At 49.2% G+C, this 17,172-nt stretch overlaps 1 protein-coding gene across 2 annotated transcripts in view; it reads right to left on the bottom strand.

Annotated features, from left to right (window-relative positions):
• The window catches only part of JAK3 (Janus kinase 3), a 30,316-nt gene that overhangs the window by 1,415 nt on the left and 11,729 nt on the right, over positions 1-17,172 (bottom strand). For both annotated transcript variants that reach the window (XM_035120212.3, XM_035120211.3), the window contains exons 12-23: positions 16,609-16,776; positions 15,355-15,439; positions 13,520-13,653; positions 12,721-12,859; positions 11,710-11,861; positions 10,498-10,648; positions 9,277-9,401; positions 7,631-7,820; positions 6,866-6,990; positions 5,583-5,755; positions 3,744-3,861; positions 3,081-3,191 (exon numbers count right to left, since the gene is read on the bottom strand). In XM_035120212.3, coding sequence (XP_034976103.2) covers positions 3,081-3,191; positions 3,744-3,861; positions 5,583-5,755; positions 6,866-6,990; positions 7,631-7,820; positions 9,277-9,401; positions 10,498-10,648; positions 11,710-11,861; positions 12,721-12,859; positions 13,520-13,653; positions 15,355-15,439; positions 16,609-16,776 — 1,671 coding nt within the window. The remainder of the gene's footprint in view (positions 1-3,080; positions 3,192-3,743; positions 3,862-5,582; positions 5,756-6,865; positions 6,991-7,630; positions 7,821-9,276; positions 9,402-10,497; positions 10,649-11,709; positions 11,862-12,720; positions 12,860-13,519; positions 13,654-15,354; positions 15,440-16,608; positions 16,777-17,172) is intronic.

Below are 17,172 nucleotides of genomic sequence, written 5' to 3' on the forward strand. Positions count from 1 at the left end.
CAGCCTCGGTGCACTGGATCAAGAACAGAAACTTGACGAGGAGTAACTTAAACTCTAGTTGCTTTATTATGTACAGCAGAGCAAAAAAGCAAAGCAACGCATGTACAGCTCTCTCACCAGTAACAATCTCCAGACTCACTCCAACAACTCTAACCTCATCTCAATAACTCTGCAGTAAAAAAGGTAAAGGGACCCCTGACCATTAGGTCCAGTCGTGACCGACTCTGGGGTTGCGCGATCATCTCGCATTATTGGCCGAGGGAGCCGGCGTATAGCTTCCAGGTCATGTGGCCAGCATGACAAAGCCATTTCTGGCGAACCAGTAGCATACTGCTTACCAGGGAAACCAGCATGCTACCGGTAGGTCTTTGAAGCTGCTGAGCAGACTTCAGACTTCAATTAGGCAGCCTGCCAGCTCTACAAGTGCTTCTGCAAAGCTGCCTTATCTTTTAACACAACCACGGCTGTGTCCATTCTGTACATTTCATGCAACTTCTCCGAGAGTTTAAGGGTGCTGGGAATTGTAGCTCTGTTGGGTTCCCAGTAGGGTGATGACTTTTTCCTTTTTTCCCCTCAAAAATTATTTCCTGTAGCACAAATGGATGAACTTTTGCCTATTAATGACTAAAATGAGGTATATTCCATTGAAATATTTTAAAACACGGGTGTCAAACACAAGGCCCGGGGGCCAAATCCGGCCCGCCAGACCTCGTCATGTGGCCCGCCGAGCGCCCCAGCCAGCGGGACCCAGCAGCGGGACCTTGCTGCTGAAGCGCAGCGCCAACAAACAGCTGGGGGCGGGAGGGGGGTAGAAAGGCGGCCAGAGCAGCGCTGCGTGGAGCGCCCCAAACCAAAGCAGGAGAAGGAGGAGGCAGCTTGCCGGGTCAGCGCCAGGCAGCGCTGCACGGAGAGTCCCGAGCCTCTGCGACGCAGCAGTGCCCTGTAGCACTTTGAATCCTCCTCCTGCTGCTGCCATGGCTTGGCGCCTGGAAACGGCTGCTGCTGCTGCTGCTGCTACTGAAGCACAGACAAAGCACCCAGCAGCACCGCGTGGAGGAGGAGGAGGATTCAAAGTGCTACAGAGTCCTGCTGCGTCCCAGAGGCTCGGGACTCTCCGCACGGTGCTGCTGGGCACCGACCCGGCAAGCCACTGCCTCCGCCTCCTCTTGCCTCACCTCCTCCTCCTCCTGCCGCGGCTCAGCCTCATGAACGTGAGCTCAGCAGCGGCTCAGCCTCACAAACGTGCAACTCTGAGGCTTTACGCACTTCTCCTAAAACGGACACCCGCTGCCTCATGCTGCACGGGAAATGCTTTTTGCCCCTGGGTCCCTTCGCACTCTTTTCTGGCGCTGAATCAAGGCGGCGACCCCCCCTTCCCTTTCTTTCTTCCTCTCTCTCGTTCTTATTCTTTCTTTCCCTCTCCTTCCTTCCTTCTTTATCTCTGTCTTCTCTCCCTCTTTCTTTTTCTTTCCCTCTTTATTCCTTCTTTCCTACTCTTCTTTCTCTCACCTCTTTCCTTCCTCTCTCCCTCCTGCTCCCTCTTTTCTTCCTTCCTTCCTTCCTTCCTTCCTTCCTTCCTTCCTTCCTTCCTTCCTTCCTTCCTTCCCATCTTTCTTCCTCTCCCTCATTCTTATTCTTTCTTTCCCTCTACTTCCTTCTTTATCCCTTTCCGTCTTCTCTCTATCTTTCTTTCTCTTTCCTTCTTTATTCCCTTCCTTATTTCCTTCTCTTCTTTCTCTCCCCTCTTTCCTTCCTTCCTCTCTCCCTCCCACTCCCTCTTTTCTTCCTTCCTTCCTTCCTTCCTTCCTCCCTCCCCTCCCCTCCCTCTCCCTCTCCTCAGAAACATAGGATGCTGCTTTATACTTCTGGCCCTTAAACCCTGGAACCAGGAGAGCAGCTCCAGTGAGTCAACCTCAGCCAGTCCCTTTGGTGAAGGGTGGTGGCTCACTGGCAGAACATCTGTCCTGCATGCAGAAGGACCCCAGCATCTCCAGGTACTAGTAGCTCTGCAAAGGTCCTGCATGAAACCCTAGAGAGCCTCCACCACCCAGTGCAGTTACCAAAAATCATTTTTCAATAAATTGTACAATAATTGTACATTTGAATATCTACTTGCCATTATTCTGACTATGTTTCTGCTTTCAGAGCTAGTTATTACTTACATTATTACAAAAAACAGTAATAATTGAATGCAGTGACAATAATTTATGATAATAAAGAGTGGACACATAGTCCTACAGATACAATCGGCCCTTTGAGGGTGACCAAACTGCTGATGCGGCCCCCGATGAATTTGAGTTTGACACCCCTGTTTTAAAAGGTCACGCACAAACCATTTTAATATTTTTTTTGTATGCCGTTTTACCATTTCATAAAATTGTATTAACAATTCTATATATATTTCGTATCAAATTTGGACACAACACCACATTCCACAATGGGGAGTGTTCTTAGCAACATAGGGTATACAAATGTCACACCTGCGCAAGGTAAAAGTCCCTTTTTGGGACCTCAAAACTCAGGCAGCAGACCCTGCCGGGCATGCTGGGAAAAGAACCTACAGGAGAGGTAGCAAAACATCGTCCTCTAGCGGCGTCTATACTGTTACTGCAGCTAAAAAAAAGCTTCCTTGTGTGTTTGATGACCCTAGTATATAATGTTGTATATATGTGACTCTAAAGCTTGGGTTCAATTTTATATCTGCTTACAGTGACTTCAAAAATGGTCAAAAAAAACTGATAAATAATTTTTTAAAAATCATTTGTGCATGAGGTTTTTTTTTTAATCAAATCTCTTTGAAAGTAAGATTTTATCTAATCTTTAATGAAAGCTCAGCAAATTATGATACAGGGAAATGAGGTTGTAAAAAAGTTATCACCCTAGTTCCCAGGCTTCTTGGGGAGGGGAGACTTCACTTAGAGCCATTAACTCAAGGAGACTGAAGGTCTAAATCCCACCCCAGAGATAATCGAGTAGAAGGCACAGGCTTGAAGGAGGGACCCCATGAGGACATCTAGACCAGCCCCTCCTCAAACCTTAAGCACGAGAACGGATCCATCGCCCTCTGCTTGTGGACTCACCTCAGCCGGGCAGTTGGGGGGCGACGGGAGCCTCTTGCTCTGCTTCAGGAGCTCCAAGAGTTGGCAAACGATCATGGGGGGTTTACTGTGCCCCAACATTCGGAGAAACTCCTAGGTGGGAGGGTGTGGGAGAAGGCAGAGGACAAGGCCAGGGTCACGTGTAGTATGCTATGCTATATATAGAAGTAGTGGGCATTCAACACTGGGAGATTCAGGGCAGCTAAAAGAAAGCCCTTCTCCGTTAAACTATGGAACTCATTGCCACCGGAGGCATCTTATTTTACTAGTTAAAACTTGCCATTTCTGCATATTCCATCAGTTTTGTTGCACGAAGAAACAGGTTTAAAAAAATAAAAATAAAACCTCTGGGGACCTAAAAGAAAGGTTGCAGTCTTTTTGCAAAAGACCTTTAAACACTGCCCCCCCCCCAATTTCCCTTGGCCAATTGGCATGTCTACCACATATGAATAAAACAATGACCTGGAACATTCTGATGGAGCCTCCAGGACCAGGAGCAGTCTATCTGGATTGCCAGGTTCTTAGATGTATTTGGCCATTGCAAAGACAGAAGACTGGGCTGGGTGAGCCACTGGCCGAATCCAGCAACCTCTTTTTGAGTTCTTAAAGAGTTGCGCGCGCACACACGCGCACACACACACTCACCTCTGAGGGGCTGCAGCTTTTGCTCCCGTAGGTGAAAAGCTCATAAAGGACAACCCCAAAACTCCAGACGTCCGACTCCTGGGAGAAGACGTTGTCGGACAGTGATTCTGGTGCGTACCTGGGGAGACCAGGGGAGACACACATTCATGGGCCTTAAAAACAGAGGCTGGTCCTCATGATTATAGACAAGGGACTCTCCTCATGATTATAGACATGGGACTCATCTACACCCAGGAAGCTGCCTTGGCTTGAGGCAGATCATTGGTCTCCCAGAATCAGGAGAGGCATGAAAAAGGCAGAGGAGAGGTTGGCTGCACTCAGGCACAGTCTCAGATTGCTGGGGAAATAACTGGGAGAGGAAGAGATTAAGGCAGTTGCATGGACTGGCTGGATGTAGAGGTATGGTGAGAGGAACTGGCTGAGGAACCGCCAAGGGAACCCACAGTGAAAGAAGGCACAGAGCCTTCATTTTGGAGGGCAACCAAAATGGTCAAAGGCCTGGAAACAATGCCTTATGAGGAACGGCTTAGGGAACTGGGTATGTTTAGCCTGGAGAAGAGAAGGTTAAGGGGTGATATGATAGCCATGTTCAAATATATAAAAGGATGTCATATAGAGGAGGGAGAAAGGTTGTTTTCTGCTGCTCCAGAGAAGCGGACACGGAGCAATGGATTCAAGCTACAAGAAAGAAGATTCCACCTAAACATTAGGAAGAACTTCCTGACAGTAAGAGCTGTTCGACAGTGGAATTTGCTGCCAAGGAGTGTGGTGGAGTCTCCTTCTTTGGAGGTCTTTAAGCAGAGGCTTGACAGACATATGTCAAGAATGCTTTGATGGTGTTTCCTGCTTGGGAGGGGGTTGAACTGGATGGCCCTTGTGGTCTCTTCCAACTCTATGATTCTATGATTCTTGCCCAGGGAGTGGTGGTGGGATGACAATGAGGGGTCAGAGGGAGAAGCCAGGGAAGTGGCAACAAGGTTTAGTGAGCAGGGAGAGTCTGTGGCAGAGAGAAGTGCAGAACCAGAGGCAGAAGCTGCAGCAGGAGAGGAGGGAGGCCAAGAGGCAGAGAGGAGTCTGGCTGGGGAAGAGCCATGGGTGTCTCCCCCTCCTGCTGCAACCAGCTCCCCTCCCCGCTGGTCTCCCAGAACCAGGAGAGACATGCAAAGGGCAAAGGAGAGGTTGGCTTAGTCTCCGATTGCTTGGGGGAAAACTCTGGGGCAGAGGTGGGGGTGGATTTAGACGGCTGTGGGGAGTTGGGAACTTTTGGACTTGACAACTGATTTCATGGGGCAAGACCGACCAGAGATGAGGCTGCTCTGCTCATTAGGCCTGACACCCCTGCAGAGCCGGTTTTTGCTAAAAAAAATAGTTCACTCCAACTGGCTTGGCGCGATTTGTGCCTCACTCCTGACATCTACACCAGGCACCCCCCAAACTTCAGCCCTCCAGATGTTTTGGACTACAATTCCCATCTTCCCCAACCACTGGTCCTGTTAGCTAGGGATCATGGGAGTTGTAGGCCAAAAACAACTGGAGGGCCGCAGTTTGGGGATGCCTGATCTACACTGACTGGCAGCAGTGCCTCTCCAGGGTTTTCTGATGAGGGGAATTCCCAGCCCTACCTGGCACTGCCATAGGGGACGTCTGTGGAGACACCAACCCCATTTTCCCAGACTAAGACCTATTCAGGGTGGACCCATTGAAAAGCATGGACAGGGGGTTGGTCTGGATGACCCCCGGGGTCCCTTCCAACTCTGCAGCACATCTCTGGCCACTGTTGGGAGGAGAATGAAAACATTTTGGTCCCCGCTGCCCTTCAACATGCCAACCCCTCCGTACCAGAAGATGGGGCTTTGGCCCGGCTCCCGCACAACATAATACTCCTTGTCCTGCGGGAGGATCTTAGCCAAGCCAAAGTCTCCGATCTTGACGTGGTTCTCGTTCTCCACAAGGATATTCCGGGTGGCCAAATCCCGGTGGATATAGCGCTGAGAACCCAGGTAATCCATGCCCTGCAGGGACAAAGATGAGTGTCAGGATTCAGCCCTGCTCCCCAGGATTCATCCCACTCACCCAAACCTCTCTGCATCTTCCTTTGGCAAAAGGGTTATTTCTGCAAACTGCTTTGAGGACGGTGTGTGCGCACATATTTTTTAAAATTTGTCTATAAGTCTGGCGCAGTGGTTATATAGTAGTGGACTTGGACCTGGGAGGGACCTGGGTTGAAATCCTCACTCAGCCACAAGCTCCCCTTGGGAGCCAGTCGCCACACCTCTCAGCCTGACCCACCTCACAGGGTTGTCGCAGGGGTAAAATGAGGAGGGGTAGGAGAACCAGGCTTGCTGCCTTGAGCTCCTCGGAGAAAAAGGTGCATTGGGCTGTGTATGTGGGCTAGATGACCCTCAGTTTCCCTTCCAACTCTGCCTTTCCCTCATTCTTTAGCTGCGGTTCCTGCATTGCAGGGGGTTGGGCTGGATGACCCTTGGGGGTCCCTTCCAACTGTACAATTCTACAATAGACAATAAATAAATATGAATTTGGCTTCAGAGGCTGGATGACAGCTAAGAGGTAGAAACGTCCAGCGAGTGGATTTCATTTTGAGAAGCTCCTTGAGATCAATCAGGAGTCATTCACAGAATCAGAGAATTGTGGAGTTGGAGGGGGACCCTGAGGGTCATCTAGTCCAACCCCGGCAAGGCAGTGGTGGAAGGAGCACCATCAGGAAGGGGAGGGGTAGGCTCTTCTGCTGGTGGCATGGACAGCCCACCTGCAAGGGAAGTTGTGGTTCAGCAGCGGGGTTAGGATAGATGAGCTCTATGACCCCCTCCCCACTCCAGGATTATTATTTTTTTAACGTTCGAAAGGCTACAGGTTAATGCTATTATTATTATTTGTAGTATTAGTATTCATTTCACCTCTCTACCGCTTTATAATTTTAAGAACAAAATCTCAAACTTACATTAAAACATCAAATGAAACAGCCCAGAGCAACACATTGATGAAGAAAGCCAAGTTTGCACCCAAAGCAGCAGAATTAACAGGGAACGCGGATATTATCTCAAAGATGTCAAAAGGCGACATCACAAGGAGATCCCGCATCCCAGCAAGGAGCCAAGTCTCACCTTGCAGACCTGCCAAGCATAGAGGAGGAGTTTCCTGAGGTCCAGCCTCTCTATGTTTTTCTGCAGGTAGTTCCGCAGGCACCCGTTGGGCAGGTACTCCATGACCAACCGGAGAGAATTTCGGCCTGAAGTTGGGGGGGAGACACAAAAGGTTTGTGCTAATTTTGGGGAGCTGAACAATGTCACTTGTGGCCTTGAAAGAAAAGGGGGGAATCGACAGGATCCAGGGTTACGAGAGGCAAGGAAACTTTCCCCTCTCTGCTTTCTCCAGGCCAGGCATCATTTTATAAACCCTTCTGGCTCAGTGGGTCAAGACTCTGAATCTCAGGGTCATGGGTTCGAGCCCCATTAATTCTATGATTTCATGAAAGCTCAGCCAGGAGAGCGCAATACACTTAAATCATAGAATCATAGAGTTTGAAAGGACCATGCAGGAAATCTAGTCCAACCCACTGCAATTCAGGAATCTTTTGCCCAACATGGGGCTTAATCTTAATCTCAGGGTCGTGGAACTGAGCCCCGTGTTGGGCAAAAGATTCCTGCATTGGAGGGGGATAGACTGGATGACCCCCGGGTCCCAGTCTATGTTCTATGATTCTATTATACCTCTAAGACCATGCCACCTCTCCCTCACTTTGCCTCCAAACTCAAAAGCCCCAAGTGCTGCCACCTTCCTCGCAGGGGTGGCACTGCACCGCCCTCTTCTGAACCTTTCCCAAGCAAGCCGGTGTCCCTCTCCCTCCCAGACCCACCCCAAGGGGTCACCTCGGTTGCAGCAGACGCCCCGGTAGGCGACCACGAAGTCGTGATGCAGCGAGCGCAGGATGGCGATCTCCCGCTCAAAGTCGGCCCGGTGCTCCGAGGTGCTTTGCTGCAGCCGCTTGACAGCCACCAGCTCCCCGGTGCTGTCGCCCAGCGGGTCGTACCGGCACAGCTCCACGCTCCCGAAATTCCCCTGCCCACGGCAACGCACAGATTTAAGGATACGAGAACAGGAGAACGAACTCCGAACCCCCAAATTCGGGGTCCCCTCCAAACGCGTGCCAAAGTTCTGCAGTTGTTTTGCATGTTGTTGCGCGCTTTGCAGCGCCCCACAAACCAAGCCATCGATACATCAAATACGGGGTTTGTAGAGAACACCCCCCAAAAAACTTTCCTCTAGCCACTGTCTCCAGGCCATGCCTAGTTTTAGAGACTCTCATCATGCTGCCTGAGAACTGGAGTTTCATTCACCCCCTCCTCCCTCCTCCTCCCTTTTTCCTTGCATGTCGTGCGATTTTTCGATGGCAGGGACTGACTCGCCTTAACTGTGATTGGATGTAAGCCTCTCTGGGAGCTGTTTCGGGGTGCAAATGCTCTTAATTAAAAGGTGGACTTGTAGGAAGATCAAAATATTTTGGAACCAAATTCATGACGAAATTAAAAAATTTTTAGAAACAACTTTCCCCAAAAAGCCAGAGGCGTTTCTATTAAGTATTGTCGGAAAAGAGATCCCAACTTCCATGAAAGAACTATTTCTATATGCGACTGCAGCACCCCTGGTAAAGGATGGAAGGAGACCGAGGCACCCACACTAGTTGATTGGCAGAGCAAAATGCAAGAATTGGCAGAAATGGCACTATTAACAAATAACTTGAGAGGCAAATCGCAACAAACATTTTCAGAAAAATGGGTAAAGTGAAAATTATACGTTCAAAAATACAGTAAAGGTGCACTGTATTTGGTAACATTCGAATGAATTTGAAGATTTGGAAGGAAAAAATTTTAAATCAAACAATGAACTTTGATACATTAAGAGGGAAGAACGTATTAGATTAGAGAACTATACTGGGTTAAATACGTTCGCCTAAGTCTAAAGAAATACATCAGGAATTGGCAGGAAGTCTGTTAGGAAAAGAAATTAATATAGGAAAAAATGGATAGGCCCTCTTTCTTTTTCACTATTTTCTTCTTTATTTACTCTCCCCCCCCCTTTTAAATAGAGCATAATACATGATATAACCAAAATGATGGGAATAAAGGGGAAAGGGATGGGGGAAAATGGGTGAGAAAGGAGAAAAAGACAAGGGTGAGAGGAGGAGGGGGAGAGGGAGGGAGATAATTGTTTTCTTGGGTCGATGTGTGGAGGTCGACTTCCAACTCACTCACAAATCCATTCCCCCCAAAGTCTTTGCCCAAATCCATTCATGCGGCAATGAAACTGCTCACACATTTGCAAAGCACATTAGGGTCTGGTGTGGTTTCAAATAGGATGGATGGCTGTGGGTTGGGATTCCTGCGTTTCAGGGGGTTGGGCTAGATGATCTTTGGGGTGTGTGTGACTCCTTCCAATTCAAAGATTATGGGATTCAGCTCCCGGTCTTCTCCAAAGGCCTCTGCACCGCAGATCCCGCCCTCTGCACCCCACCTACCTTGCCAAGCACGGAGATGTATTTCAGGTGGCGCTCCTCAAAGAGGGTGGGATCCTGCCACAGCGAGACATCCACGTAGCCTCCGGGGGTGTTGCCAGTCGGGAGGTCCGAAAGGAGCTCGTAATCTGGGGGAAGGAGAAGTTGAGGGCCACTGCTCCGCGGCGGACATCTGCGTGGCCTCAACCCCCTGCAGCATCTCCAGGTGGGGCAGAAGGCAGCAGGGAGCTGCTGCTGCCAGTTAGTGTGGGTGATACAGGGGGCCAAAGGTAGCTTGGTATGTCACTACTTGCCGCCAAACCAACAATTCGTGTTTTGCCAGATGAGCCTAGGCTCACAGAGTCAAAATTGCTAGAGAGACAACTCTGTGAGATCACTTCCTTTGTCTGCCTTGGCAGGAAGCTGTAGTGCTACATCCTTCCTTCCTGCCTGGGCATCTCTCTCTCTCTCTCTCTCTCTCTCTCTCTCTCTCTCTCTCTCTCTCTCTCTCGTTGCCACGCTTCCAAGTTGACGACACAGACACCATTTTTGAACTTAGATTTTGTACTTTTGTAATTGAGATTGCAAAACCTAGACAGCATCTTAAAAAGCAGAGACATCACCTTGCCGACAAAGGTCCGTATAGTTAAAGCTATGGTTTTCCCAGTAGTGATGTATGGAAGTGAGAGCTGGACCATAAAGAAGGCTGATCGCCGAAGAATGGATGCTTTTGAATAATGGTGCTGGAGGAGACTCTTGAGAGTCCCATGGACTGCAAGAAGATCAAACCTATCCATTCTTAAGGAAATCAGCCCTGAGTGCTCACTGGAAGGACAGATCCTGAAGCTGAGGCTCCAATACTTTGGCCACCTCATGAGAAGAGAAGAATCCTTGGAAAAGACCCTGATGTTGGGAAAGATGGAGGGCACAAGGAGAAGGGGACGACAGAGGACGAGATGGTTGGACAGTGTTTTCGAAGCTACGAACATGAGTTTGACCAAACTGCGGGAGGCAGTGCAAGACAGGAGTGCCTGGCGTGCTATGGTCCATGGGGTCACGAAGAGTCGGACACGACTATACGACTAAACAACAACAAAACAATTGAGATTGCAGCTCTGGACCCGACTCCATTTTGCTGCTGTAACCCCTGCTTTGAGACCCAGACCACCTAAGTAAATACCAATTTTACTTCTTCACAAAACATTTCATACGTTTGCACAGCACTTCTAAGCCGCCGTGACTCACCCGAAGTGATGATCTCGTTGAGGTCGCGAAGGATGCTGCGGAAAGTGGGGCGCCTCCGAGGGTCATAATCCAGGCATGGAGCCACCAGGTTGGCCAGCTCTGCCCATTTGAGAGCGGGGAGCTGCTGCCGGTCCTGGTAGAACTTGAGCTTCTGCAAAAAGAAAGAGGAGTTCATAGAGCCATCAAACCACAGACCCCAAGGGTCATCTAGTCCTACCCCCCACGTTTTTATTTTTGATGTTTTATTGTGTTTTTACTAGTCTGTTGGGAGCTGCCCAGAGTGATTGGGGAAACCCAGCCAGGTGGGTAGGGTATAAATTACTGCAGGAAGCACAACTATTTTATTCAGCTAAATCTGTGGCTGCTGTGCTGTTCCTTCTTCCTTACCGTGGTGAGGAAGATGGACCCCTTTGAGCCAGAATTATTGCTTGGGATGTGTGTTGCAAGAGCTCAGATGCCCATTAGGCCGAGCTTTGCAAGAGGTCAGCTGCAGAGCAGGGCGCAAAGAAGACATATTAAACCCCTCCTGCAGGAGCCGAAATATCAATTGGTTTACTGAACCCTGAAGCGATTTACCATAGAATCGTAGAATTTGAAGGGGCCCCACGGGTCATTTAGTTCAACCCCTGCAGTGCATATAATCTCTGGATACCGGATTGGTGACTGAGGAAAGCCAAATGTCACTTAGAGAACAATCTGAAAGATTTTCCTTAAATTTGTTTTACTGTATTCTGGATTGTTTTACTTGGTGTTTTAATGTTTTGAAAACCGCTTTGAGATATTATATAAATATAAAGTGGTATACAGTAGAACCTCGGTTTATGAACACCTCGGTTTACAAATTTTCGGTTTATGAATGCTGTGGACCCATCTGGAATGGATTAATTCACTTTCCATTACTTTCAAGGGGAGAGTTCGCTTCAGTTTATGAACGCTTCAGTTTATGAACAGACTTCCGGAACCAATTACACCCATGCTTCGGGTTAAGTACGCTTCAGGTTGAGTACTCCATGGACCCGTCTGGAACAGATTAATCCACTTTCCATTACTTTCAATGGGAAAGTTCGCTTCAGTTTATGAACGCTTCAGTTTATGAGCAGACTTCTGGAACCAATTGTGTTCATAAACCGAGGTACCCCTGTACAAATAATAATAATAATATTGATGATATTATTAATAATACATTGTGGCGATGTCACTTGGGGAATTTACCCGTTCCGGTTCCATCAGCCTCATGGGCATGTTCCCGCCATTAAAGATCTCCCACAAGGTGGCGCCGAAGCCCCACTTGTCCGACTCGGGCGCCAGGTTCTTGGGATCCTCCAGGCATTCCGGGGCCACCCATGGGATCCGGTCGGTCAGCACTGGGATGGGAGATAGAGAAAGAGAGAAATGAACAGGTTCCTCAGAGATCTCAGGGTGTCTCCTCGCATGAAAGTGCTCTGGCCAGCCTTGGCGAGCAGAAACGGGCAGTTTGTTTCAGTCTACAGTCTACTGCAGTTTAAACTTTCTGCATGTTTGAAATCGTCATAAATTTTCTTTTTTCTACAACAGCCTGGAGGTTCCCCTGCAATCCAGCAGCATGTCAACTTAAAATTATTATTATTATTTAATTAAAAGTAAAACCAAAATTAAAGCAAAAGCAAACCAGAGAAATAAATAACTAAAGTGTTTAGGTAAAGGTAAAGGGACCCCTGACCATTAGGTCCAGTCGTGACTGACTCTGGGGTTGCGGCGCTCATCTTGCGTTATTGATCGAGGGAGCCGGCGTACAACTTCCGGGTCATGTGGCCAGCATGACAAAGCCGCTTCTGGCAAACCAGAGCAGCACACGGAAACGGCGTTTACCTTCCCGCCAGAGCGGTCCCTATTTATCTACTTGCACTTTGACGTGCTTTCGAACTGCTAGGTTGGCAGGAGCTGGGACCGAGCAACGGGAGCTCACCCCGTTGCAGGGATTCAAACCGCCGACCTTCTGATCGGCAAGCCCTAGGCTCTGTGGTTTAACCCACAGCACCACCCGCGTCCCTTAAATAAAGTGTTTAAATATTATTTAAAATAAATGTGTTTTTAAATCAGAATAATGTTTTTTTTCTAGGGTAGGGTTAGGGGGCCAAGGAGACAAGGCGGCCCCCCCCCATCTTTTGGGAGCCGCTGCCCCAACGTCTCTTGTGAGTGCAGTGGGAGAAGGACGGACAGGAGGAAGGAGACTCAGCCACTCACAGTCTTTGGGGAGGACGGCGGCGCTGACTCCTGGGTCGCTGAGTTTGATAAAGGGGAGGCACCCGCTGGCAGCGTCCCCCTCCCTTGCCAGCAGGACCTTTTTGGCAGAGACATTCCCGTGCACCATGTCCTTGTCCTCCTGGGGCCGGGAGAGAAAAACCAAGGATATGCATGCAACCACCACCCAAACGGTGGAACTCCCTGCCTCTTGACATCTTCAAAGCACCTCTTTTCGGCGCCCACTCTAACCATTTGAACTTGCAACCTTGGCATTATTAGTGCCACACTCTGACCAACAGAGTGCTCCACTGTTGCCTTCTTAATGAAGCAATGGATTCAAACTTCAAGAAAGAAGATTCCACCTAAACATTAGGAAGAACTTCCTGACAGTAAGAGCTGTTCGGCAGTGGAATTTGCTACCAAGGAGTGTGGTGGAGTCTCCTTCTTTGGAGGTCTTTAAGCAGAGGCTTGACAGGCATATGTCAAGAATGCTTTGATGGTGTTTCCTGCTTGGCAGGGGGTTGGACTGGATGGCCCTTGTGGTCTCTTCCAACTCTATGATTCTATAATGACACAGGAGGGGGAAAGCCCTGTTTGGTCCGGCAAAGGGACCCTAGGCTCTGACTGGCAGGCTAAAATCATAGACTTGTAGAGTTGAGAGGTACCCCAGGGAACATCTAGCCCAACCCCCTGCAAGGCAGGAATCTTTCACCCGATGTGGGATTTGAACCCCCAACCCCGAGATTCAGAGCCCCGTTCTCTACCCACCGAGCCACCTCTTCTCCACCGAGGGACCTACCAGGAAGTTGAGGACATAGGCCAGTTGCCTGGCGACATGCAGCTTCCAGGTGGCCGTCACTTTCCCACTCGCCTGGTTCCTGCGCAGGTAGCTGTCTAATGCACCGCACCTGACATACTCCTGCACCATGACACCTGCGGGGAAGGAAAGCGGTCAGATCGTGGTATATTACACCAGTAAAAATGGCAAAAAATGTACAAAACTGGGTTAAATAAATGTTGGAAATGTAAAGAAAAAGAAGGTACTTTTTATCATATGTAGTGGGAATGTAGAGAAGTCCAAAAAAAGGGAGATGATATATAATGAACTGAAAAAAATGTTTAAAATGACATATATTTTTTTAAAAAAACTTTTTATTTATTTATTTAAGATTTTATTGATTCATTTGCAAAAAAAACCCAGAAGCATTTTTGTTAGGGATTTTAGGACAAGACTTGCCAAGGAAAACAAAGAATTTATTTATGTATGCTACAACAGCGCAAGAGTCTTGTTAGCACAAGGATGGAAGAATGAGGAAGTCCCAACGAAAGAAGAATGGCAAGAAAAACTGATGAGCTATGCGGAACTGGCAACTAGTGGGTAGAGCACCTGCTCTGCATGCAGGAGGTCCCAGCGTCTGTCAGTCAGTATGGACTATACTGCACTCGAGGTGTCTGAGATTGCAAAAGGCTGCTTCCTACGCTCCTTACTATAACCCATGAGGACTAGAACCTTTATTTTTTAAAGGAATGTCTGAGGATCATGGAGGAAGGTACCAGCTTCAGTCCCCATGGGAATGTCTCCTGCCCCAAAGCCCCAGAGAGCAGCTGCCAGCCAGTGCTGACCAGCTGGTTGAATGTGCTCCGAATGTTCTGATGATGGGAGTTTGAGCAGGGGGTCAGCAACCTTTTTCAGCCGTGGGCCGGTCCACCATCCCTCAGACCATGTGGTGGGTCGGACTATATATATATATATATATATATATATATATATATATATATATATATAGGGGGGGGATGAACAAATTCCTATGCCCCACATTTAACCCAGAGATGCATTTTAAATAAAAGCACACATTCTACTCATGTAAAAACACGCTGATTCCCAGACTGTCCGTGGGCCGGATTGAGAAGGCGATTGGGCCGCATCCGGCCCCCGGGCCTTAGGTTGCCTACTCCTGACCTTGAGGGCGCCCGCCTGGGAAGACTGACATCCTCTCCCTCTCCTGAAGATCTAGTGATGACCACAAGCCAGCATGACAAACGGGCTCTCCTCTCCATGGTTCGCTATCTTCTAGCGGGTTGGACTAGATGACCCTCGTAGTCCCTTGAGACTTCTACACCTCTGTGCACCACTCTTGGGGCTCCCTAGTGAGAAGAGTTTTGCTCAGGTCCTCCTTGTGGGCTTCTTCCCTTTGCAGGGCCCCCGGTCGGCTCCTGGATGCTGCACTAGGAGGGCCTCCGTCGGCCTCATCTAGCAGTCTCTTCTTAGGCTCTTATGGAACCTCCAGGTTCAGAAGCAGTCTATCTCAATTCCTAGGTTCTATGGGGCATTTTACTGCTGTGAGGAGGCTGGGCTAGATGCCCCCCTCCCCCGGGCCTGATCCAGGCGCCAGGCGATTTCTAGGCCCATCCTACTCTTCCCCCCTTTAATTCTTTCAATCCGGCATGCAAATCAACCCCCACCCCCACCCCACCCCTGAATTGCATAGCTTTTGTACCTTTGGGGAAAAGTGGAGGTTGGTGACACAGATTGGAGGGCAAATACAGACGTGCAAAGCAAGTCGAGGAGTCCCGTGTGCAGACTTGGGGTGGGGTGGGGGTATGGGGTCGGGGGGAGGGGTGCAGGAGACTCACTTTCTTCTCCCACGCAGACTCCATGGAGCAGAACCAGGTGCTTGTGCGACAGCTGGCCCAGCATGCTGGCCGCTTCGAGGAAGGGCTGCGGAGAGGAGAGCAACCGCGCTCAAAACCAGATGCTGCTCATCCATCCACCCTCCCTCCCTCCCTCCCTCCGCGCCTCTCCGCGATCCTTGCGCACCTGGAGGGTTTTTTCTCCCGCAGCGGCAGCGCCACCTTGTGGACGCTTGCGAAATGACACCTGCTCCCCACTGAATGTGATTTGCCAGAGTGGCTCTGCTCGTGAGGACAGAGTGCAGCTCAGGGACAGAGTAGCTGCTGCTGTCCTTACAGAAGGTCCCAGCCTGAGATGGCTACCCGTCATGGAAAATTTAGTTGAGATTGCTGCATTGCAGGGGGTTGGGCTAGATGACCCTTGGGGTGCCCTTGCAAACCCACAACCCTACGATTCTATTACCTCCGAAGGAGGTGACAGGATCTCCTTCCTTGGAGGTTTTTAAGCAGAGGTTGGATGGCCACCAGGGCAGGGATTCTTCAGCTGTGATTCCTTCCTTGCAGGGGGTCAGACTAGATGACCCTTGGGGTGGATTTTTATTTTTTTATTAAGATTCCTTTATTTTGAATTAAGGAGGGACACGCACAGGAAGGGCACAGGTAGAGGTGGGAGGTACCTGCAAGAAGGTTTTCTCAGGGTGGGAGATTGGGAAGAGAGGTAGAGAAGGAAGCCTGCCTTTCTATGTACTGTTCAGACAAATGACGAGAGATGCATGACCTAATTGTGGTAAAGGGTATTTTCAGTTACACTTCCTCTATTCCTTTCCCCTTTTCTCTTTTCTGCACAACTGTAAGGATTGTTTCAGTGTTTAATATGTTAAAACAAAACAACTTTCAATCAAAGTGTTTTACCCCCAAAAGAGAAAAATCCATTGTTGGAAATGCGACGGAATCACTACAGATTTAACACGTGTTTGGGAGTTGTTCTGCCCTTCTGGACAGTAGTGCAGGATATGCTTTGGAAAGTGCAGGATGTGACCTCCCAAGAAACCCCAATTCACCTCTCCTTTTGATATTTCACATTCACACTGGCATCTAGGAGAGACCCCAGCCTGATGCCCTGTTGCTGCCGGTCAGTGCAGACAATACTGAACTAGATGGACCCGAGGACCTGACTCTGCAGCTTCGTATGTCTGGCTCAGCTTCTCCACCTCCCGACTTCCCAGGACTCCACCGCTTCCGCCACCTTGGCCTCACCTCAGCCCAGCTGCAGTGGGCCGCATCCAAGACTTTCATGGCCACTTCCATCTGGCGACTCCTCGAGTCATCTTCTTCCTCTTCCTCCTCCTCCTCTCTGCTTTCCTTGGGATCTCGCTTGAAGCCCCGGTAGATCCTGGTGAAGGTCCCTTGCCCCAGATTCTCACACTGCCGAGGGGGAAAGAAGATTGGGCACTGCCAGGGTGCAGAAAGAAGGCCGCTGGGGGTTGCCAACTGACAAGGAAAAGCTTATCCTTGACTGCGCTTGTGACTTTAATGAAGGGAGAAATGATCCATCACAAAGCAGGCAGGCAGGTTTCCACCAGCACCCCAAAAATAGAGGTTTGAGGTCAGTTGGCCACCTGCCAGAGATTCTTGAGCTGACTGTGTGTTCCTGCATTGCAGGGGGTTGGGCTGGATGACCCTTGGGGTTCCTCCCAACTTTGCAGTTCCCAGGATTATTATTTTTTGTGAAACAAAATTTAAAAATTCCTTCCAGTAGCACCTTAGAGACCAACTAAGTTTGTCATTGGTATGAGCTTTTTGTGCGGAGAGTTGCAGGCA

Source organism: Zootoca vivipara, chromosome 6, assembly GCF_965207765.1.
Source record: "Zootoca vivipara chromosome 6, rZooViv2.hap1.1, whole genome shotgun sequence".
In the NCBI taxonomy this organism is placed as follows: Eukaryota; Metazoa; Chordata; class Lepidosauria; order Squamata; family Lacertidae; genus Zootoca; species Zootoca vivipara.